General features: G+C 37.1%; 1 protein-coding gene across 3 annotated transcripts; it reads left to right on the plus strand.

The window, feature by feature from the left end:
* The first annotated feature begins 1212 nt into the window (after positions 1–1212).
* On the plus strand, positions 1213–24603 carry LOC132304430 (carbon catabolite repressor protein 4 homolog 6). Of its 3 annotated transcripts, none has more exons than XR_009481597.1 (17): positions 1213–1344; positions 1439–1892; positions 3061–3227; positions 3899–3964; positions 5719–5771; positions 13948–14029; positions 14154–14200; positions 15979–16060; positions 17661–17753; positions 18225–18257; positions 18357–18445; positions 18554–18657; positions 18735–19726; positions 21434–21519; positions 21704–21788; positions 22926–23072; positions 24228–24603. XR_009481597.1 is itself a non-coding variant. In XM_059802100.1 (17 exons), exons 1-17 carry the CDS (start codon positions 1267–1269, stop codon positions 23007–23009), a joined length of 2514 nt encoding a protein of 837 aa, XP_059658083.1. In that variant the 5' UTR covers positions 1213–1266; the 3' UTR covers positions 23010–23324. The 3 variants fall into 3 exon arrangements, 2 of the variants coding, with proteins under 2 accessions (XP_059658083.1, XP_059658082.1); XM_059802100.1 differs by lacking the exon at positions 24228–24603 and having other exon boundaries at positions 18735–19400; positions 19482–19726; positions 22926–23324; XM_059802099.1 differs by lacking the exon at positions 24228–24603 and having other exon boundaries at positions 1214–1344; positions 22926–23324.
* Positions 24604–24909: the final 306 nt, after the last annotated feature.

A 24909-nucleotide genomic window follows, 5' to 3' on the forward strand; every position in this document is an offset into this window, starting at 1 on the left:
CGGTGGGAATGCAACGACTAACGTACTATTGAGGACCGTTTGGGCATCGTATTTTAAAACTCCTTTTTTCGTTTTTAGAATTTTCCAGAACGGAAATGATATAGTATATTATTAGCACTTTCTAATACTTTCATTTTAAATATATATATTAAATTTTTGCGCAACTTCAATAGATAAAGCCTAGAAAAAATTTGTGTCCCTAATCTCTTTCCTAGATGATGGATTATCAAAAAAACGATATAACGAACTGGAATTAGAGTTTTAAATGAACCAAACAAAAAAAAAAAAATTGAAATTTTTTTTGTAATTGAACTAAAATATTCTCAAATTTGTCAAGTAACAAGTTTATTAGAATGTTTATTAACAAAATTGTTTAGAGTTTATAATATTTATTTGTTAAGACTTGTATGAATTTTTAATTAATTTTTTCTTCTCATTAAACTTGATCTCTAACTTTAACTTTAGATATGAGTCAATTCAAACTACCTGAATTTCAAGTTAGCAAATTGAGTTTTTTTTAAAAAAAAAGCAATTTTGAGTTCAATAACTATATTTAGGAGTTTAAGTCAAAATTAAATAGTTATTTGATTTGATTGAATAGAGTTCAAATAAAATACTATAATGAAGTTGAGTTGTCTTGTAACTTTTTTAGAGTCAAATAATAGAGTTAAATATGTTTTTTTTATAATTTTTTATTTTTTTAAAAAATGAAAGTTAATTAAAATTAATCCACTGCATTGTATGAAAATTCCAAAATTTTCATAATTATTTTTTCAAAATTTTTGAATCCAGAAAGAGATCAATGGGTTAGTTACCTAACGGTATCAGTCTTTACTTTCCAAAATGAAGTTAAGGATTCAAGCCTTCATAGGCATGTGTGTGTGAGTAATTAATTATGAAAAAAAATTCGATACATTAATACGTCACTGGTACGGCGTAAACACGGCTACTAAAATTTTTTCTTCTTAGTTTAGAAGAAAATGAAAATTATGAGTTAAATTTATTCAAATTGAGTTAAAAAAATAAATAATAAAAAATAACAAACAAACAAAATGTTCATATTCTTTAAATCATTCAATTATATATATATATATATATATGAATTTTTCATTACAAACCGGAATGCCTTCCACTTACTCTAGATTCTAGTATTATTACTTTGGCCTTTCAACATTATTTTATCTCACACCAAACAGGGTATAGACAGTGAAACGCGTATATATTAGAGCGTATAAGCGACCTGCAGTGTCACTGAGAAGTCGCTCAATGAGGCGCTCTCCTCCTTCCCTCCAATTCCTCGCCGCTGCAGCATCCACCGACGCCACCATGTATTCTCGCGTTCCTGTAAGCTCACATCAAAACTATATATATATATGTATATTCACTATATGTGTGTACAGAAACACTAGCAATTCCATTGATTGTGCCAATGTTGCAGTACAGAGGTGGTCGAAATCAAAGGCGGAGAGGATTCTCCGACCGACCTTTCGGAGATGGCAGAGACCAGTTCGTTACCGGAGATTCTCACTTCCAGTCGGTAAGAGACGCCAACCAAGGTTTCCGGCCAGTAGAGAGAGAAAACTTCGCAAATCACAGGTCGCATCAGCCTTCATTCAATCCTCCGCCTCGTTTCAATCCTCCTCCGCAATTTAATTATCGGCCTCCTTTGCATCATCCACCGCCTTTCAATCCGAATCAACATTTTCGTCCGCCGTTGGGTCCACCACTGCCTTTCAATCAGAATCAACATTTCCGTCCGCCGTTGGCTCCACCATCACCTTTCGGTCAGAATCAACCGTTCCGTCCTCCGCAACAGTTTCGTCCAAGGCCTTCGAAGCCGTTGGATTACCGGAATTGGGAGTTTGCAAGAGCAGGGCCGCCCCCTCAGTGTGGTATTAATATTTATGCTTACGCTGATTTCGATTTTGAGTATTCAGTTTTACTAGTTCTTCCTTATTGACGCAATGCCTCAAACAATGTTCTCATTTGAGCTCGATACGAGTCAAAAGATGTGTAAAGGATAGTTTTGGTCTGGCATTGTTTGAATATCTTTACCTTTAGAACAGAGCTACGAAGATTGAAAGCAAGATGGGTACTTTCAAAATGTTAACCAAACAGTAAGTTTAGTTAGGCTGTGTTCGGTTGCATGGAATTGGAACCTTGAAATTGGAATTGGAGAAAATTTTAGTTCAATTTTCTGAGTTGCTTTTCTCCAATTCTACCAATTCCAATTCTAGGACTCCAATTCCATGCAGCCAAACATAGCCTTATTGTTGATGATCTAGCAAAGCATAAGTTTTTGTTAAGTGAATTAAATTTGTGTTGGAAGTATACTAATTGAGGACAATGATTTGGTGAAGCAATGGGGAATTTTATTGGGATTTTTTGGGCTATGGAGAGCTGGAGATGTCATCAATTGGTATGTTCATGCATCTTATTAAGTAATTATATACGTGTTACTCAATTGAAGTAAAGGTGAGGTTCAGTTGCAAGCCCTAAAGGAACAGGGTGGGAAAGAAGGTTGCTTGAGGTTGATGGCATGTGATAGCATGTTATTTAATAGAAGATATATTGTCCCAGATAGAAACACTTGGTTAAAAACTGTTCATGCCCCATGTAGTTGGCATGGTTGGCATTCAGCAAGGGAACTTCTGCTTTTGGGTTTACTGGACTATGCCATTGATTATGTTTAATAAGATGAAATGGGTTATGTTGTGGAATGTGTTGGAGGTAAGCTATATATGGAGAATCCTTTCTGGATTGATGTCATTAATGCTTTTAAGCCAACATCCTAGCTTATAATTTAAGCTGTTCATACGTATGGAAATAAAATTAGTTTCATTTTGGATGTATTTTATGCATGTCCCCAAGGCAGGGAAAAAAAAAAAAAATTTGAAAAAATTCAGTTTTTACGGTGTTCGTAATTGTGTTGTACTACTGGATTTCACTTTTACTGCCTTGTTGTTGATATTCTGATTGTTGTACATTGGTTTGGCTTTCTATTCTTTGCCGCAATGTTGTTTCTGTGTTAACCTCATTTTTTGCTGGTATGATTTGTAGAGCGGTTTACAGTCCTCTCTTACAATATACTGGCTGACTATCTGGCTATTAATCATCGGCGCAAACTTTACTTTCACATACCTCACCATATTTTGGACTGGGAGTGGCGAAAGAGAAGTATTATCTTTGAGCTTGGGTTATGGTCAGCTGATATATTGTGCTTTCAGGTTATCATTCTGATATGTTTACCGCATAATTTTCAGTTCAACATATATTCGAAGTTCAAGGTTTTGTTCCATTTCCAAGTAATTAAGCCCACAGACTTAGGTGACTTACAGATACAAACATCTCTCCATTCAAAATGTTTGCTCCTGAATGGATATGTTCCTCACACACAGTCATCTTCTACCTCTCAATTTTTCAGCAAGGCTCTTAGTGTCATCAATGTTAATTTTTTATTGAACTTTTGTGTGGTGGCTTCTAAGCTACCTGCTTCAGGTTTTTTTTATATGGCTTAAGGTAATAATCGAGGTTGATTTACAAGCATTACTACTGGTGTAAATCTGTGTCGCAGATGGATATTCTAGTGTACTTCCTTTTAGCGAAGGACTTGGGTAAAATTTGGAGATAACAGTCTGCGCCTTCACTATTTTGTGTGCCATTATTTTGGTGTCTTCAATATTCTGTTTTTCTTTACATTTTGTCTGTTTCTGCTGCATCTCATTCCTTCTTCTTTCTGGTACAGGAGCATAAAATTTTTACATTCACCCCTTCACTGATTCTTTTTCTTGCTTTGTATTTTTCTTCCGTGTGGATTGTTATGTATTGTTCATCCATACCTCATTGTGTTTTTCTGTGGTTTTGAAATAATTGTTGATGTCATTTTCTATATTGCCAGGAGGTTGATAGATTTCAGGAGTTAGAGGATGAGTTGAAACATCGGGGATACAACGGCATTTGGAAGGTGTGCTTTGGAGGATGCTATAGTTGTTTTGAGCACATGTAATGTATAGGAGTTAAAATATATCAATTGAGATTTCATAAAGTAATTTTTTGGTTAAAATTAACAATTATTTAAGGATTGATAGAGTAAATACCTCCCTCCCTCCCCATCTATACTCGATGAGCAGACATGTATATGTATAGAGTCTGTTTTGAAACATCGTTACCCATGTCAAAGACCAATTTATTTACCAACAGGCCTATGGCCTAGCGGTACAAGACCCCTACTTTCCAAAGGGAGGTCAGGGGTTCGAACCTCAGTGGAGGCAGTGTGTGTGAGTACCAACTAGGAAAAAAAACAAAGATCAATTTATTTTACCCAGTTTTTAGTTATTACTACTTAGTAGGGTTTCCACATTTTGACTTGAATGGTTAGGATCAAGGATCAAAGACTTGGATAGTGGGATTCAGTCAGGAACTCGTGTCAACTGATAGATAATTAGATAGAAGTTGCTGTATTTTTATCCTGCGTACCTACATTCATTCAACCATCTGAAGTTCTGAAGAGGAACTTTTTATCAACAAGTGATATACATTATTAACTAAAACATAAGGATGGATTGTAATTGAGAGCCACATTACCTGGACTCGGTTACGTGCATCGGGTACAGTTATGTATCCACGCATCGGATGTGTTAAATCCCTATACAAAAAGACACTTGGGCCCTGCTAAATATTCATAGTATTTAGTATTTTTATTTTATATTCTAGAGTAAAATGATGTCCTTACATACCATAGTGCCTAATATGAGTATTCAACTTGTTTTGAAGCTAAAATATAATAATAAAAAAAATTATTGGATATGTTTTATAGGTGTATATGCAGCCAAAAGTGTCAGACACATATCCCATACATATGTCCAAGTTTTGTGTGTCCTACACGGGTACTTCGCCTACTTTTGAAGGGTCCATGTAACGTACATTGGGAAGATGTTGTTTTTGGTCTTAAAAATCTCGCACGTGTTCTTTTTCGTTTTTTTGGTAATCCCTTAGAAGAATACTACCTCAGCTACCAAACTTCCACTCGGTCATTCATTGGTAGAGCCTAGAGAGAATGTTATTGGTGCATATTAATTACAAGGAATGAATATTTTTATTTTTATTTTTATTGGAATGGTTATAGTTGGATTAAAATTAAAATTTATTCAGGAAACAAAGCAATATCATGTGACATGAAGAGATTTCTTCAGCTAAGAACAGAAGAAACAGAAAACAAATCCAAAGCCACCAAATATAAACCAAATATATATACATATATATACGTGTGTGTGTGTGTGTACAAAATAATAATAAGAAAACAAGAAAAAAGAAGAAGTTCCCAAATGCACAGTTTTTGATAAAGCACTTTAAGGTCTGCACCTATTCTGCAATTTATACCATTATATGACAATTAGTTGCAGGATTGTTATTATATTGTATAAAACTCAATTTGTAAAATGGGATTGGGTGGGTATGCTCATACTTGACACAACGATACTATTAAGATTGAATTCATCAGAACCAGTGAAAGCATAATACCTTGTGATTCTGTGATAAATAGCTAGCTATATTCCAAGTACTAAACACTAAAGAACAAAATTTCCTTCCTTTAAATGTGGAAAAAAAATGAAGAAAAATAGTACAATAGTTGATTTTCTTGCAGATTTGAGACATTTTCCATGATAGGTGAGATTTTCGTGCATAGCAAAACCCTAATATGCTTTTGTGATTTTGTAGATGCGAACTGGTGATCCAGTTGATGGTTGTGCAATATTTTGGCGTGTGTCAAGGTAAATAATTTTGTCTGCCTACACAGTCTATATTTCAGTATTCAACTTTGTTAAGACCATAATTCCTTAAATCTTCTTATTGTACAATTATTTCCACTACTTTCATCTAAGCTCCTTTTGGTCATCATGTTGTTTATATAGTTATATTCTAGTGCATTCTGTACAATTTAGCATTCCACATCATTTCTCTATCCTCATTTGTACTCTTTTTTCTTCATAGACTCGTGTTGACAATGGGTTTGTTTGAGCTTGCTCTTTTCTCTGAAACATTGTTCCATTGATGATGAATATCCAAGTGACCCAGTTGTTGCCGTATAAAAATTTCATTCTAACATGATTGCTATTCATCTAAGCTTTTAGAAGTATCTCACTTTGCTAGTATAACACGAGTTTTATGGGCAACACCTTCGTGCTCTCCCCTGCGGTGGCAAGGCAGTGCAATGGAATTGCTCTCTTTGAGATATAATCATTCTAATTTCTAAAGTAGCACAATGAATTTGTCCATGTTCCTCTCAAAGGTTGCTATTTATTTGCTCTCTCTCCCTCTCTCTCTCTCAATTTAGTTATGTTTAAGCCTTCTCCATTAAATGTGTGTGTACACTTCACCTCTTATAGTTCTATTAACCAGCATCACATAAGTTGCGAAAAACATCAAGGAACGTAGGGTTGGTTCTCGCTTGACTAATATTTGAGTGGTTTCAGCCTGTTATATGGGGTATTTAAGGCTGCACACATCTTTTTTTGCTTGTGCTAAGCTTATGGAAATCACGGTTCTTTGGTTATGATTTTAGGCTAATGGTTGGGCCAAATAGTTAATCTTCAAGACCAGGCTTTAATCTACAGGCCTGAGGTTGGGCCAGTTCACCCTCTAGCCAATGCATGCCCATTTTTTTCCTAGGCAATGCAAGCCCATTTCTTTTTCCCTTTTGTGGGGAAAGGGGGTTAGGTTCTTCTGACGGGGTAGGAACCCTTGTTATTTAAAAGATATACCTGGCTTGGGACAGCTTAATCATTTCCCTCCTTCGTTAGGCAGCAGAATACTGCTAATTTTAGATGTTAACTTGCCTAAGCTACACAGACACTAGAAACACAAACATATGGTATCCTTGTACATATCCTGAATAAATTCTATAAAGCTTACGAAGAAAACATATTCTGGTAAGAATTATAAAACGTATTCAAGATATGTATAAGGATACTAAGACAAGAGTCCGTACTATATGTGTGGAAACAAATGATTTTTCTATAAGAGTAGGATTACACCAAGGTTCGGTGCTAAGTTGGCATATTTATTTATGATAATTTTTATGAAATAACAAAAGAATTGCAAGAAGACCTTCCATGGTGTATGTTATTTGCAGATGACATTGTGCTATTAGACAATTTTAAGGAAGCCTTGGCAATAAAATTAGAGGCTTGGAGAACGGCACTAGAGTCAGAAGGCTTAAAAACTAGTAGAACTAAGATGGAATACATGGAATGTAAATTTAATAGCATTATAGGAAATGATAATATAGCAATAAAAATTCAAGACCAAAGCATTACTCAAAGTAATTGTTTTTCATACTTCAGATCAACCATACAAAAAGATGGTGAGATTGATGAGGATGGAAGTAGTAGAATTGGAATAGGTTGGACAAAGTGGAGGAATGCTAGTGTAAATTATGCAATAAATGAATACCAAAGAAATTAAAAAGGAAAGTATATAGAATAGTCATTAGACTGGCTATCTTATATAGAGTGGAATATTGGGCGTTAAAAAAAAAATAATAAAAATAAATAAAATAAAAACACGAACAACGCATTCATGTGGCGGAAATGCAGATGTTAAGATGGATGTTAGGAATAACTAGGAAAGATAAAGATTAATAATCAAATGATTAGGGAGAGATTAGGTGTGGTGCCTATTAGCGAGAAAATAGAGAGTGTAGACTTAGCTGGCATGGGTATATTCAACAGCAACCTATAGATGAACTCGTAAGGAAGATTGATTTGCATAGAAGCTAAGAGACAAAGAGGTCGACCAAAACTAACATGGAATAAAGTGATACGAAATGATTTAAAAAATACCAACACGCCAGTGGCCTAGCGGTACCAGGCTCCAACCTCCCAAAGGGAGGTCAGGGGTTTGAGCTAGGGGTGGCAATATTTGACACGACACGCTAACACGACACGAGATAAGCGGGTTAGGGTTTGGGTTAATCGTGTTTGTGTCATAATCGTGTCGACACGGATTGACCCGCTAACTAAACGTGTCGTGTTCATGTTTGACCCTGTAAACACGATTATGACACGATTAACCCGATTAACTAAACGTGTCAGATAAACGTGTTGTGTTCGTATAAAAAATGACCCATTTAGCAAAATATGTCATATTCGTGTCGAAAATGACTTAAATGTGTCTTTTCGTGTCGTGTCAAATCTTGACCCATTTATTAAACAGGTTATGCGTGTCGTGTTACACGTATAATAATCGTGTCGTGTTCGTGTCAACCCTAATCGTGTCCGTGTCGTAATCGTGTCGACACGAACACGACACGCCAACACGAATTGCCACCCCTAGTTTGAGCCTCGGTGAAGGCATGTGTGTGTGAGTACCAATTAAGAAAAAAAAAAAAAAAAAAGATTTAAAAAAATTAAATCAAATATGAGATACGACTTATGATAGAAAATATTGGAAAAAGAGAATTCGAGTTGCCGACCCAATTTGTACGGCATAAAGGCAGGGATGATGACGTCGACGGCCTTGCCTAAGCTACCAATGTAAAGAAGTACTGATAATTCATGTTGCTGACCCAATTTGTACAGCATAAAGGCAAGGATGATGATGTCGACGACCTTGCCTAAACTACCAATGTAAAGAAGTACTGATACATAGAGGCTGTTTGACAACCCTATTTAAGTGTAGAAAATTGAAAATTATGTGGTTTCTCCACCGAGTGAGTTTGGTGTTGCACAATAGTTACTATTAGAAAATTTTCACTGAAAGTGGGGCCAAGTTTTGAGCTGATGATGGGTTCAATTTTCACTTATCGTTCCACAAGGTTAGTGGAAGGTAGTTTCTGAATTGAATTTCAATGGATAGTTTTTTTCTTGAATATGTGTGTGTGTGTGTGTGTGTCTATGTGTGAGAGAGGAACCCTTAAATTAATCCTTCTACTTGGTGTCTTCGATGCTACTAATTTAGTACAATTTTTTAGTGCTATTTTAGTTTTATGAAATAGCTTTATAGTCTTGCACCTTCCTTAGAACATTGAAACATTTGGATTGGCCGGGACTAGTAGTGGCAATCTGCATAATTTTTTATTTATTTTATTTTTTATTAAGGGTATGCTTCTACTTTATCCTTTGCCCTAACCTACATACTAGCAACCACTACGGAGAACACAATAGCCAAGGTTTAAATGCTTTTATTTTTATTTTTTATATGTAAGTAGGTTTCATTCGAAGGCGCTCAAGAGGGGAGCACTCCCAAGAGAATACACAAGAGAGCTGATAGCGGCCACCTATACTATCAAACTATCAACAAAGTCTACAAAATCCCCCATAGATTTACAATTCCGCCCATTAACCCAAAAGAATAAAGAACTCAATATGTTGTATTTGAGAGACCAGATAGGACTCTCCTCTCCATCAAAGGACCTCCTATTTCTCTCGCGCCCCAAGCCCCACCATAAACAAAGGGGAGTCGCCCTCCAAGCATCTTTGCCAGGGTCCTTGACCTTGAGTGAAGGTGTAAATTTTTATTTATTTTTTGACAAGTAAGATTGTAATAAAAAAAAAAGGGTGTTCTCAAGAGAATATATTGAAGCTGAATATATTTTCTTGAGTCGGCCGTGACAAGAGATGGTCTACAGAAATGACCAAACAATTGTGTGGAGACAAGGGAGGGCACTCTTGATGGGATGCTACTATCTTGTTTTTAATTTAAGGACTTCAAATCTCCCAGGTTGGTCTGTGATAAATGGAAGTGGAGGTGAGATAATACATTTAAATAATGAAATTGAGGTGTAGAAATATGCTCATTGAAATACCCATTCAATTTACTGTCTATTTCATTATGAATTTTAAATTACATGGGACATACATTTAAGTAAAAGAAATAGAGAGGAGAAATGAAGTGAAAAAGAGGGCTAAATATAAAGAGAGAAAAATAGAGATTTTATTTTTTATTTTTTTTATAAGTAAAATGTATTAGAAAGCGTTCAAAAAGGGAACGCGTCCCAAGCTATACAAAAACAAAACGGAACCTATGAGCTCAAATAGCCCAAAAGGTCCACAATATCCTCGAGAGAAGAATAATCTCTCCCCCAACCCCAACAAAAAAGAGTACAAATAATAGAAAATTTCAGCGCCCCAATGGAGGACTCCTTCTCATCAAAAGATCTTCTATTCCGCTCTTTCCAAAGGCTCCACCAAACGCAAAAAGGGGTCACCTCCAAAAGTCTCTCGCCTGAGCCCTCACCCATTGGCCCCTCCAAAAGTCTCTCGCCTGAGCCCTCACCCATTGGCCCCTCCAAATATCCAACAATTCCCAAGAAGTCCGAGGCATGGCCCAATGAATACCAAACAAACCAAAAATGAGACTCCAATAGTCATGAGCCATAGGACAATGCAGCAGAAGGTGATCCACTGACTCCCCATTAAACTTACAAAAACAGTACCAATTAACAATGATATGTCTTCACTTCCTCAAGTTGTCCAAAGTCAAAATCTTACTCCAAGCTGCAGTCCACACAAAAAAGGCCACCCTAAGAGGCGCCTTAGACAACCACACCGTCTTCCACGGGAAGGTGGTACCATGAAAACCAGAGAGGCACACAAAAAAGGACCGGACCTGGAACATCCCCTGTGTAGAAGGCACCCAAATCAGGGAATCTACACCAGCGCCTTCCACCTCCTGTCTGTACAGGAGAGCCAACAAACCAGTGACATCATCCAACTCTCAATCCTGAAAAGATCGCCGGAATCGCACATCCCAAGACAACCTCCCGCTATTAAGGTGATAGTAGTTAGCAACCATAGCATGTTTGTCAACATCAATCCTGAACAGCCTTGGGAACACAAGAGCCAATGGCCTATCCTCGCACCAGGAGTCCTCCCAAAACCGGACATTCCTTCCATCCCGAACTCTGAATCTAATATGTTCGGAGAATTCATCCCACCCCTTTCCAATGGCCCTCCACGCCCCCACTTTACTAGCAAACCTGACTGGCCTAGCTGACCACCCCCCTCTCTCATCCCCAAAGCGACACGAAATAACCCTTCTCCATAATCTATGTCTTTCACTGCCGAATTTCCAAAGCCACTTGCGAAGGAGAGCACTGTTGAAGGCGGCCAATCTCCTAATCCCAAGCCCTCCCAACTGAAAAGGCCTGCAAACCTGCTCCCATCTGACAAGATGATACTTAAACTCCTCTCCACGACCCCCCCCCCCCCAAAGGAAGTTTCGTTGAAGCATCTCAAGATGTCCAACAATAGAGGCTGGAATCCGAAAAAGCGAAAGAAAGTACTTTGGGAGGCTTGACAAAGTACTCTTCACTAATGTAACTTTACCACCCTTGGATAGATATTGCTTTTTCCAACCAGCTAATCTTCTCTTAACCCGCTCAATCACCGGGTCCCAACTTTCCACCCTCCTAGCCGAGTCCCCCAGCGGCAAACCCAAATACGAGATAGGGAAGTGTTGCGCCCCACACCCTAAAACAGCAGCCAGAGTGTCCACCTCCTGAACTTCCCTCACAGGGGCAAGCACACTCTTACCTACGTTGACTTTCAAACCAGAGACAGCCTGAAAGCAAACCAAAACACATCTCAGATAGCTCAACTGGGACACCTCTGCCTCGCAAAAAACAATAGTGTCATCCGCAAAAAGTAAGTGAGAGATCTCCATCTGCTGAACTGAGTTAAGGCCGATCTTGAAACCCCTAATAAAACCCAAGTCCACCGCCCTTTTCATCAACTTACTAAGGGCCTCCATAACAATAATAAAGAGGAACGGCGAGAGGGGGTCCCCCTGCCCCAGGCCGCGAGAACTGCCGAAAAACCCCGTAGGAGACCCATTCACCAACACCGAAAATCTGATAGTGGAAACACATGAAACAATCCATTTCCTCCATCTCTCACCAAAGCCTATCCTCTCTAACAGATAGAACAGAAAATTCCAGCAGACATGATCATAGGCTTTCTCGATATCCAGCTTGCAAAGAACACCAGGAGCCCCACTGCAAAGTCTAGAATCCACACATTCATTGGAAATAAGGGCGGAGTCCAGGATCTGTCTACCCCCAATGAAAGCATTCTGAGACTCAGAAATAACTCCATCCAGAACCTCCCTCAATCTAAATGCAAGGACTTTTGCGATGAGCTTGTAAATGCACCCAATCAGACTGATTGGTCTAAATTCCTTGATGTTAGGAGCACCACCCTTCTTAGGAATAAGGGCAATAAGGGATGCGTTCAGCGATTTCTCAAACTGCCCCGTGGAATGAAACTTATGAAAGGTGCCCATAACCTCGTACTGAACCACCTCCCAACTCTCCAACAAAAATCCCATAGTAAAACCATCAGGGCCTGGAGCCTTATCACCATTACAACTCTTTAAAGCCTTTAGCACCTCCTCCTCCGAAAAAGGATTCTCCAACCCATCCCTTTCCAAGGCAGAAATAGAATCAAAGTGAAGACCATCAAGACGTGGTCTCCATCAAAGAGGTTTAAAATAAAGCCTTTGGTAGAAAGAGACAATAATGCTTCGCACCTCCTCCTCCGTAGTCAAGACCGCACCATCCACACACATCCGCCCAATGTGATTACTCCTCCTATGAGCATTAGCAGTTATATGGAAAAACTTGGTATTCTGGTCTCCCTCTTTGAGCTTCAAGGCCCGATATTTCTGACGCCACGAAATTTCCTCCAAAACTTCCATCTCCACACATTCTGCCTGATAAGCTGCTCTCCTACTACGTTGAGATTCAGAAAGAACACCCTCCCCTTCCAATTTATCAATCTCAGCAAAATCAGCCAATGCCTTATTCTTCCTCCACTCCAAGCTCCCAAAAACCTCCTTATTCCACCTTTTGAGATTATTTTTCAGGAGTTGAAGCTTTCCTACAAGAATATAACTCGACGTACCCACCACCAGGTTCTCCTCCCACCAAGAATGCACAGATACCTGGAAATTATCCGCACGAAGCCACATGTTCTCAAATCTGAAAGGAGTGCTACGAGATCTCAAACCTCCACAGTCCAAAACCAAGGGGATGTGGTCCGAAATCACCCTAGCCAACACAGCCTAAACAACATCCGGGAACTTCTCCTCCCAGTCACTGGAAATCAAAATTCTATCAAGGCGAGAGAAAGTAGGTGCTTCCCTTCCACTGGACCAAGTGAAAGAAGCTCCCTCAAGAGGAAGATCAATAAGCTGGTGGCCATCAATAAAATCAGAGAAGTGCATCATAGCCTGAGTCCACGGACCACATGTAGATCTCTCCGCCGGGGACCTAACCACATTAAAATCTCCTGCCATGCACCAAGGAAGAGACCACCTCCCCTTCACCCCACTCAACTCCTCCCACAACCCATCCCTCACACCATCATCAACCAGCCCATACACCCGAGAAAAGCCCCAAGTGAAACCATCCTCCTCCATCACAAAGGCACAAGATAGAGAAAAACTCCCCCTACAAACAAGAAAAAAAAGAAACAGAGAGGGAGAGGGGTAGAGGAAGCGAGAAATAGAGAGGAAAGAGAGATGGAGACAGAATGTAGAGAGAATTAAAGCAAGCAAGAAGGGGAAGAAGAGGATGAAACAGAGAGGGAGAGGGGTCTTCTTAAATGTGCTTTGGTTTTTTTGGTGCAGGACCCCTATTTGCTAGTAGAGAAAAAGGTTGTATATATGGATGCTGAGGGCTGCCACAAGTGGGTTCTTGTTCTTGAATCAAAATCGGCCATGTGTCCTCACCATTTCCTTTTTACAATAAGTCAATTGGTAGCTCCATTTGTAATATCCATCAGATGTCGAAACCCTAAAACTATCAAAGATACCATTTATTTAGCTGCTTATTTATACATGTATCTTTAAAACACTATATATTCTGAGGCTATAAAATTTTATTCTTGAGAAGTTTGATTTTCCAATGTTGTCTAGTTAGAATCAATCTAATTATATTCATATTAGATTCAAGATGGTGTACGAGGAATGCATTGAATTTAAGAAGCTTGGACTACGGGATAATGTTGCCCAGATTTGCGTTTTGGAGGTACATTGGATCTTGAGATACTTTGTTGGAAATGTGAAATACCAATATTAAATAAGAATTTTTTATTATTATTGTTCTCAACTACGTTTTTGTTCATTTACATTATTGTTTTTCTGTCAAACAGTCTGTGAATCAGAATCCCAGCATATATACGTCAGCTCTCCCAACAAGGTAATTCAACTCCCTTTTCCTCTGTAGATTATTTCTTTTGTAATAATAAGTGGTGTTGTCCTATTATAATTTTTTCCCCTCTTTCTGTGGAGATGTCAGAAACATCGATGTTATTGGTTTTTGTAGTGATCTTGAATTATTGATTACCAAATAATTGACACGAAACATAAGTTGTAGGTATATGTAACAAAATGAAATCTCCCAGCTTATATTATTTTATGATCCATTGATATTTGGTAATATATTGCTTTCTATAATTTTGCTCCTGGTAATAATTAATTCCCATCCTCAAGGATTGTAGCTACCCTGAAATCAACAATCCTTTTTAACTCGGAAGTTAATTTTATAAGCCTATTGAGAGCAAGTCCCTATATTTGAACAAAATAGCGAACCCCTGTTCTTCCGAATACTTGTCAATGAAAGCTAGTAGTGAAAGAATAGGATTATTTTACCATGCTCATTGCAATAGTGGAAGGACCAACAATTTTTTGTTGTAGGAATCTATACTATTTTCTCTTTGTGTTTTATTTTTTTATATTTAAATGAAAACCTTGTCAACTAAACAACATATAACTCCACATACTATGAATTTGGTTTTGGATATATGCTAAAAATACGAATGCTTAGAAGGGCATTGCTTTTGTTTCTGTACATGCATATTTAATCCTTGAATTATCCCGTTGAAAATATGTTAAGACAGTGAAGTCTGAACACAGAATTAAGGTTTATGTTCCTGCCAGAGTCACCAACCTTGTAAACTCGAGGAGTCCCTTCAGTGATAAAAATAGTTCTTTTTCATTTTCATAGTCCATCACTTAATTTTTCTTTTCGGGGAAATCGACTTGTTATGATCTAATTTGGTAAACTATTTTCAGTGCTGCTCTAGATTTGCTGCATAAATTATGTTCTATAATGTATAGAATCCATGAAAATATTTTGTTCCAACTTCTGGCTCGAGGAGAACAGGTCTGTGAAAAGGCTCTGCCTCCTTGGAAAAATGGGGGTGCTCCTCACTCAAAACAGGTCTTCCTCATTGAGGTATGGGGCCCTGGCATGGAATTTCAGGAGGACATTGGCCTTATATAAAGTCTTGAAACAAGTATGGACCTCAATTCTTAAGAACAACCTCAAAATGAAACTAGAACCATGAGGTTAGAAGAAAGATTATAACCACCAGAAAAGACCTTTGAAAACTTTTAGATGAACAGGAACGCTAACATCTCAAGAGAATGTTAAATGCAAGTGGCGTTCTATCCCTGCACTCTGTGAGTGATTCATGCCGCATGAGGGAACTCATCCAACCACTCCACATTTTTCTAGGTGGTAACCCTCGTCACTCTATATATTTATGTGTGTATATATATTGTCAAGGTGGCAGTTACATGGCTTTTTCTGCCAACTAGATGACTCCTATTGTCAGATAAGGTCTTTCTAAGGTCGATTTACTTGTGCCCTAGATATGATTGAGAATGTGAACTTACTACCTTGTTCTTCGCAATTCTTTATCTGCCTTGTCTTTAAAAGTTGTACTCATAAGACAATTTGAGACATTGCAAGCATAGTTTTGAGTAGGAAATTGCCAACACGACTCGTATACCTAACACTACTATTTGTTAAATGTATGGTAGCAGGCTCACATCTTTTCTTTCCTAATATAATATGTTATTATAGTATTGTTGCCTTTTTTTATGTACATCTTGCTTTTAATGAAGTGCTTCATAAACCTTTATGGATGTATAAGTTTTCCTGGATGAAGATTGAGTATTCTGTATCTGCAGCTCAACGGGTTCTAATAAAGTTGTCTTATGTAACATTCACGTGCTTTACAACCCTAGAAGGGGAGAGATTAAGCTTGGCCAGGTATATACCATTTGTGAATAGGCTTTGTCGTTCTTTTCTCCTATGATTACACATTTTATGATTATTATTTTTATCTGATTTCTACATTAATCTGCTTGGAATTAACAGAATGAGGTGATATTGTTTACCCATGTCCCACGGGCAGGGTTACCGATGAAGTAGAAATCACCTGACACATGTGAACTGTTCACATTTTTTTGGTGACTAGAGCGGTGTTCCCACCCTTTGGGTGAGATTAATCTCCTCTGTACACTTGGTAGACCCAATGTCAAATGCAATTTAATCCAGGGAAAATCCGTGTGAGGTTAGCCTTAAAGGAGGACAATTGAACTCAAGACTACGACTATGTTTACTGCAACACAATAGCATTTGAAAGGGATGACGTGAGGAAGAGACTGTTTGGAATCCATAACTCGATATTTAAACCTGTCATCAAAAGAAGAAGTTTTTAGTTTCCCGTTCCTCCCCCATCCACCCTCTCTCTTCCAAACCGTATCAGTCCCAATTTATCTTTGGCAGTGATGCTCAGTCACTAGGGACAAACACATTTATTATTTATTTATTTTGTTTGTCTCATAAGATACTGTTAAACCAATAAATATATATATTTTTGGTGGGAAAATAATAACACATGCATTACATGATCTGTCTTGTGAACATAGGTAGCTTATCACATTTCACAATTATCATAATAATTACATATATCCTTGAAGCATTGTGGATAGCTTGAAATTATAGTGGCAGCCTTTGGCGCCTTGTGTATTCTCTTGGGAGTGCTCCCCTTTTGAGCGCCTTTAATATATTCTTGCTTATCAAAAAATATCCCTGAAGCATTACTTGGACCGAATGCACGTATTGTCAAGGCATATCCACCGATCAAGGTTTGGCGTTAGTGTTTCGTGAATGACTCCTTTTAAACTTCTATCATTCTACTTATGTTTCTGTATTTCTGACTTGTATATTTCTTTTATATCTTTAACAATTTTCCACTGCAACTTGCAAGCTTTCATGTTTGTTTTCTTCGAAGTGGAGTTTTAAGCCTTATTAAAGGTTTTCAAACAGATATCGTGTCGAGTTTTTTATTCCATGTTTTATGAAAAAAATATAGGATAGCTCTACTCCAAATATCCATCTACTCTACATAAATTTATTCTATTCCATGTCAATTTGGTATTGTGCTCTTATGAGATTTATATAAGCTGGAACCAAGTTCATCTGGAAAGTTTTTGACCAGCTGCAATGTGGAGTCGGTTTGATTTTTATCGGTTCGATTGTTAGAGGTGCTTGATCTTGACCCCTCCGTTAAAATTGTTAGTGGAACCTTGCTTGATTGGTTCACTATAGTGTAAAGATCCTTGGGGTATATTGATATGCATAAAAGTTAATATGTAAAGTTCAGATATTTTTGGGCCAAAATGAAGCATTATTTGTTCTGCATGACTATTGATAACATGCAATTAATAGGGGTGGAAAAATTGTTTTGGTTGCAGGTGGAAGTTTGTGTGTTTTTTATTCCAATATTGCTTAACATCCATGAAGCTAAATAAAACTTTATATCTGAATGAACTTAACTATGTAAAGCATATCTGCTTGTGAACAGATTCGAGTGCTTATGGAGAGGGCTCATGCTGTTTCTAAGCTTTGGGATGATGCTCCTGTTGTTCTTTGTGGGGATTTTAACTGTACTCCAAAGGTAGATTCATTTAATTGCTTACTGTACTCCTTGAATTTTTATGTTACTTCTTTTGAGAGGTGGAAGTTGAAATATATTGTTTTATCCATTATTTAACAGCTTAAGCTATTGGGATGACTTGCCTAATATAGTGTTGGACTTCTGGTCCCTAGGAGGTCTTGGATTCAAGTTTCTGTGTCTATCTGTTCCCCATTCTGTTATTTTCCTTGTCTGCCTCTCCACATGTGATAGAAGATCACGCGTGAGGGGGAGTGTGAGAGATTGATTTACACTGTTTGACCCATTCCTGAACAGCTTAAGATTTTGAGGCTAGTGGGTTTTTTTTTTTTTTTTTATTTTGGAAAAGATATTTTGTGGCTACTTGTTGCACAACAATTTCCATCGCATACGCCATTGCGTTGATTTTTAAATGTCTACTTTGTATTTGGTTGTCTTTGTATTCAATAACATTCTTATTTTCCTTTGTATCAGAGTCAGTTATACAACTATATAGCAGAGCAGAAGGTAAAATGATTTTTTTTTTTTTCTAAATTTGCTTAAAATTGATAGATTTTTCTGATTAGAATGTTCAAAATTCAAATGAACACTGTTCTTCCATTGCAGTTAAATCTTTCTGAGCTACCAAGAGATAAGGTGTCCGGACAAGCTGCTTTTGAAATTCGTGCACCGGGGCAGTTTGGTCCTTATTTCGGGTATGATTTTTAATGGTTAAAATGTTCATCTGTTTAGGTCAGAGCCTTAGAGAGGCTTCTGATGCATGCTTATAAAAGCTGAAGCTGTAAAGGTTGCAAATATTCTAGGCCCCAATCCGTTCATAATTCAGTTCAAGCTCCAACAATTGCTGATGACAGGAAAGTCAGGCAGACTGATTCCCTCTCAGATGTGCAGAAGCAGAATGGTTCAGGTAACAGACAAACAGATTATCTCAGCCTCAATATGTTAGCAATCTGTTGAATGTGTCTGACTATTCTTGCATTGAAGGTCAATATGGAGATGAGAACAGTGCACTGTCCCATGAACTGACAAAAGAAACCCATCAGGATGCCGTGAACGATTGCAAGAAAGAAACTGAATTGACCACCTGTGTTTCAGATAGTTGCTTAAAGGAAGGCCCAAGTAGTTCTCACAACGAAGGTGGTTTTGCTGTTGATGAAATGAAGGATAGAACTTGTGAATTGACTAATAAAGATTCTTGTCGTGAAGATATTTATTCTAATGTGATTGAGACTGGACATGATGAAAAAGTACATGCAAACTATACAAAATCCGATTCATTCAGTGAACACTCTCATTCAAATTTATATACAGAAAATGGAAGTGTTACGTGCGATAATGTTAACCTCTCCTTTGTGGGTGAAAATCATTCTACGACTTCCATAATTAATCCTGAGCCTGCAAATGCTTCTGATTTAGCAACTGCTTCATCTGAGCTATTCCAAGAGACTTCATTTCCCAATGCTGTAGAAGTCTCTCCTCTTGGAAGCTCAGAAAATTTGTCATCTCTTTCAGTTGCCAATTACAAGGGTAGCCCTTCTGGCTTATGCGAAGGCTATGAATCTACAAGCAATGACTTTGTGGCGAATGAAAAGAAGAAGAATTTAACCCATGATGAGCTAGATGAAGTTAAGCAGGAAGATGAGAGCATAGGTGAAGATTGTACCACATTCTTATCTGCGCTACACAACGCTGATGGCAGTCCCTTTCCGTCTGACTTAAATCAATTTGTAGGATCTGACTTTGTGGAATCAAATGAGTCATCGGGGGGAAATGTTGCTATACCCCAAAGCCAACATTTGCATCCTCTTGGTGATGAGGATTCTCCTAGCATGGATAATGTGTCTGTTGATGCATTTAGAACTGCTTATGATCCATCAGCATGGACTCCAATGGAGATAGAAACTGCAACAGGTAATGCAGACTGTACACTTATGGAACATCCTCTGAAGCTGAGAAGCACGTATGCAGAAGTTGAGGTAGGTCATCAACTCAAATGTTTTCCTCTTTCTGCTACTTAATCTTCCCTTTTGACATACTAAAAATAAAGTGGGTAAACTATTCTGATGCTCTCTGAGGATTGCCTTAAATACTATCAGATTAAAATTTTGCAAAAACAAAACTCTGAAACCTACTGGCTGGGTTTGTTGGATTAATGGTGTTAAATTAGTCACCTCATTGACATTTTCACCCCTAAGTTATTGTAGTAGTTTTTGAATTAAAAAAAAAAAAAAAAAAAAAAAAAAAATCAAAATGACAATTATCCCCTCACATAACCTCCTTATTTTCTCTAATGCTCTGTTTGGTAGGAAAGAAAAAAAAATTGGATGGAAGAGAGAGAAGAAGGGATGGATAAGACATCCCCAGGGAAGAGATTGTGTATTTCCTTCTTTCTGTTCGGTTGGATATAAGAGGAGAATAAACTCTTAATTTACCATGTTCGTTAAGAGATAAGGAAAGAGAAAGTTTTAATTGTTTTTACCATTATATCCAATATTATTTATAATATTATAATTTATAGAGGATAGTACTGTAATTTAAAACTTGTAAAATTTAGGGTAGTATTTAATCTAAAACTTCTATAATATTCCACTTGTCTTCCCTCCTTTCTTCCGCCCACTTTTGGGCGGGGCAGATGAAAATTTGTAAAGGTGGAAGGATGAGTCATCCTTCCTATTCTCCTTTCTTTCCTTGTATCATCTCTATCGAACAAACGAAGTTCATTCCTTCCTATTTTCTCTTCACAGATCTTCCTTCCTTCCTACCGAACACAGCATAAAACTTTATCCAAATTTCTCAACCCTGTCCACTTCATGCCTTCACTTCTGCATCTCAGAGTTTTTCCAAATGAAATTAAGTCTCTCAAGACTTTTTCTTTTCCTTTTTCTGGATTTGCATAAGTGGCTAACATCTTTTGTATACGTTAAACTGCAAATGAAATGGGTAATCATGCTTCGCCAAAGCTGAATAAAATTCTCAACAAGCATATGGAACCATGATTAAGTTGTTCTCTCTGAGCTAAATTAGAACAGTCCACATAAGAGTCCCTCATATGACTCATAGTTATAACTTTCCAGAAATGACATAGATGATCAACTGGATTTGTGTTTCCACTGTACAAGTTCAAACATGTCACCAAACTGCATAGGAGCACTGCACTTCTCATTGATATGGTTCTGTGGTGGCGGCGGCCGCAGCGGTGGTACCGGTGGTGGTACTATGAATTGGGTTATTGAAACAAGAGAGGAAAGAAGACAATAGAGAGAAAATGAGAAAGAACTGAAGGGAAAAGGTCTACGAGGGTATTTTCAAATGAGTTTCCTTTTAATTAAAAGTGTTGACATACGAGGGTATTTTGGTCCAAATAATTATTGTTGAAATGGTCATTTAAAATAGTCTATAAGGTTCATTTAGTCATTTAGCTGCACAGAAGGGTAGTTTTAGCATCTCATTTTATTTCTTTAACCGGCTTTTAACTGGACTAGCGGTCAACTAATGGTAGGGGACGTTGAAGTTATTTCAAACAAACCTCAAGGGAGGTTTACTATTATTATTTTTTTTGTTTCCAGAAGTTTAAGTTGAAGGTAATTAACCCAAACCTCTAGGGAGGTCAGGTTAATTTACTCAAATAAAATTGACATTTCTTAATTTGTAAATATGGAGTTTCATACTTATTTAATTTGCAGGACTGTTCAGGGACTAGAGATCCAATTGGAGAACCCCTGGTGACCAGTTACAATAGGTGTTTCCAAGGCACAGTTGATTACATATGGTAAGTACTCATTAGCACTATGTTCCTGTCATTCTCTGTGGTACTGTGGACACATCATTAATGTATTTGAGATTTAGTTTCAGATTGTGATCTTACATCTTTTTTTCTTTTTTTTCCTTAATAAAGTAGCTCAAAGCAATGTATAGTAGGGTGAAATTTTGTATTAATTCATTTCAACACACAGGCGCTCCGAAGGACTTCAAACTGTCAGGGTTCTTGCTCCTATTCCTAAACATGCAATGCAGTGGACTACAGGATTCCCCACAAAGGTATGTCAGTGTTTTAATTTTGAAGTCGATACATTTAAGTTCTCTGAATCAATGCCTAAATTGCAAGTTATGTAGTAATAAAACCATTGGTAGCCAATCATTATGTCAGAGACCTGAAATTTTATAACCTATGCTTTGTTAATAGTTTTTGGAAGACTGTGGATCATCTCCTTGCACTAGATAAAAACAGGTGGGGAGTCTCATGATGAGATTGATCCTGCCTTCTGCATTTTTATGCCAGTATCTATTCACAATAGAGTCGAATGTGTCCTTGTATCACATCTGAACAACTAGTGGGGTAAGAATGTTTTAAATATGCTTTTTCTGACATCAGCCAAAGTTTAAAAGGAAATAGATGTGGGTTTAGAATGATTTTAAAATAATCATATAACAATTTATTATTATTTTTTCTCGGATAATTTAGTTGCATTTTTTTATACTCGAACTCACAATCCTATATTAAATTAGGTTGCATTTCTATAGATCATAAATGCAGGAATATATATATTTTTTCCTGAATGGGATAATTTTATAAATAGAAAAAAGTATACGTTACAGAAGATGTGAGGGGCATACCCCTACATTACAGCATAAAACCGAAGAAAAAGGAATGATTTCATTCATTCTGGAAGAATTAAGGGACATTACCTAGTGTGGTCCCTCTAATTGAGGGTACTCAGGGGGGTGCACTAGATATTAGACCTAACCTTTGGTATTAATTGTTCAAAGTGGTTGCCAGCACCAAGCAATGCCCCCTATTCCGGAACACTTTGATATTAGAAAATTTAGGAAAGGTTGTTGTCATAACTAAAAATGAAGTTAGGAAAGGTTGTTGTCATAACTAAAAATGGGCACAGTTCAGAACATCATATTGGTATGAATATAAAGGAAATTCAATTGTATTCAACAATTGTAATTGTTGTTAGGCATAGCTCTTGTTTATGTCAGAGCTCTCCACCTCATTGAAAAAAATTGCTTTATTATATGCTAATATGAAAATACTCGTGAAATATCACCTTTCTATTAGAAAATAAAAATAAAAAATAAGATCAACCGTGTGAGAAATGTGCTATTATAAACTCATTAGTTTTCAGTAAGACACGTTTAAGAGGTTGATTTGTTGGCTGTGATTTTCAGAAATGGGGGAGCGATCATATTGCGTTGGTTTCTGAGTTGGCATTTACAAAAGACATGGTTAATCAAAATACAGAAGCTCAGTAGTAGCTGACAAGTCTTGCAACACTAGGCTTGCATCAAAACCGAACTTATACCATCAAGTTTTAGGTAATGGTCCTTGTTGAATCAAATCACCAATTTTCTTCCAACAGCTTTTGGTTAGCCCTAGTCCCTTCTAGATTTATCATTGTATATATGTTGTTTCTAATTCTCAATTAGTTGCTTGTGTTATAACAGGACCTAATTAATTTTATTGTTTCCACAAGTACAAGACATTTTTTTTTCAATATTATTAATTGGTTAATACACTTGACATTCAGACATTTTCTTAAAAATCAATAAAGGAAAATTTCATAGCAATGTCTGTTTGGTATCTATGTGTTACCACGTACCCAGACTAGGATATAAGTTGGATCAGATTTACATCTTATTCCTGTATTGAGTTGCCAAATGGTGGAATCTTAATGGCCATTTCACTAACTTCAATGTTAACTTGTTTAACTAACTTTTTGTGCAATTTATTCTGGACCTTGTCATTGTGCTCATTCTGTGTGTGTGTGTGTACTCTGTGTGCCATGGTTTTGTTATTTAACCATTGTTTGGTGTGTTCTAGAGTTGCCAAATGGTGGAATCGTAAAACAGCGGGGGGTGTGTGTGTTGTGTGTGTGTGTGTGTTTATTACACTTATTTGGGAAGTTTGTATAGTCCATGTGGACCCAATGCCACAGGTCACATGACATATACGGAGTAATAACCTGGAGACAGCTAATAAAAATCAAAGAAAATGGGAGGTGTCATGTGACCCACATGTAAAGCTTCTATCGTTTCTACCACAGAAATAGCATGAGACCGACCACTTTTTGTCTTCTTCTTACCTTTTATTTTCACACTGTGCTAGATTTTTTTTTTTTTTTTTTTTTTAGCACTTACACCAGACCAGATGGTCATCCTCTCATCTCACGTCGAGTACGCCATCCCCTCAGTTATTGAATTGAAAGACTTTTAAGAGCGGTTGAATGAGTGTCCAGTTATATCCCTCACTTATTAAATTGAAAAACTTTGAGAGCGACTGAATGACTTTTAGAGCAGTGCGGGGGTGCTCAAAATTTAGCATTTTCTTTACACCACTGCAAGCACCCGTTGTTAGCGTTTTCTGAGCTTTTTTTGCTACAAAAATTATGATAATACACAGTAAAGCTGTTGATGTCTACCTAGTGTGGGCATTTTACTCGAATGACATGTGACGTCTTCTGAAAATGGCAGATTGTTTATGTGGGGATGCCCTAGAGAAACCGGTATAAGGCCTTTGTTGCTAGCCAGGAAGTCAGTATTGCTAGTGTTTGGCTTGGTATAAGGCTGGCAATTTGTGGGATCTAGAGAAAGAATAGCAAAGGACATAGCAACAGAGAACAATGGTCTTTAATCCAAAAAAAAAAAATGGTCTTTAATCCAAAAAAAAACAGCAGATAACAATGGTGTTGAGGGCATGACTGGGCCCACAACTGCTGCAACAGCTCTTTTTTTTTTTTTTTTTTTCTTTTGGTTTTTTTCTTTACTATTTCCTTTTATATGTAATTTATTTTTATTGTAAAATAAATATTTATGAATAAATAGGTGTATTAAAAATTCTTTCGGTTGACCTAGGCCTCTCTACCCCGCGTCACATGCCAGCTTATCAAATATTAGAAATTTTCTTTCGGTTTTCTAGAATCTATAAATAAATCAGAAAATTTTGATTGCCATCCAATTTAGAATTCTTTTTTTTTTTTGGTGAATTTTCTTCCTTGAATTTCGATAACCTTTTTTTATTTATGTCAGAGTGAAAAAAAAAAAAAAAAAAAAAAAAAAAAAAAAAAAAAAAAAAAAGAAGGTAATTTTCTCATTTATTTTTCCAAAATTAATCAAAGGTTGTAATGGTAAAATGTTGTAGAGATTTTTTGCTTGT

Source organism: Cornus florida, unplaced genomic scaffold, assembly GCF_030987335.1.
Source record: "Cornus florida cultivar Cherokee Brave unplaced genomic scaffold, ASM3098733v1 CherokeeBrave_3.0.0_Hap2_Chr04, whole genome shotgun sequence".
Taxonomy (NCBI): Eukaryota; Viridiplantae; Streptophyta; class Magnoliopsida; order Cornales; family Cornaceae; genus Cornus; species Cornus florida.

Bases quoted from the DNA above. Each gene is read 5' to 3' on its own strand.
- LOC132304430 (XM_059802099.1), top strand. From the start codon at position 1,267: ATGAGGCGCTCTCCTCCTTCCCTCCAATTCCTCGCCGCTGCAGCATCC. The intron at 14,201-15,978 runs GTAATTCAACTC...CTGTATCTGCAG, and splicing joins ACGTCAGCTCTCCCAACAAG to CTCAACGGGTTCTAATAAAG. The intron at 21,789-22,925 runs GTATGTCAGTGT...TGTGATTTTCAG, and splicing joins CTACAGGATTCCCCACAAAG to AAATGGGGGAGCGATCATAT.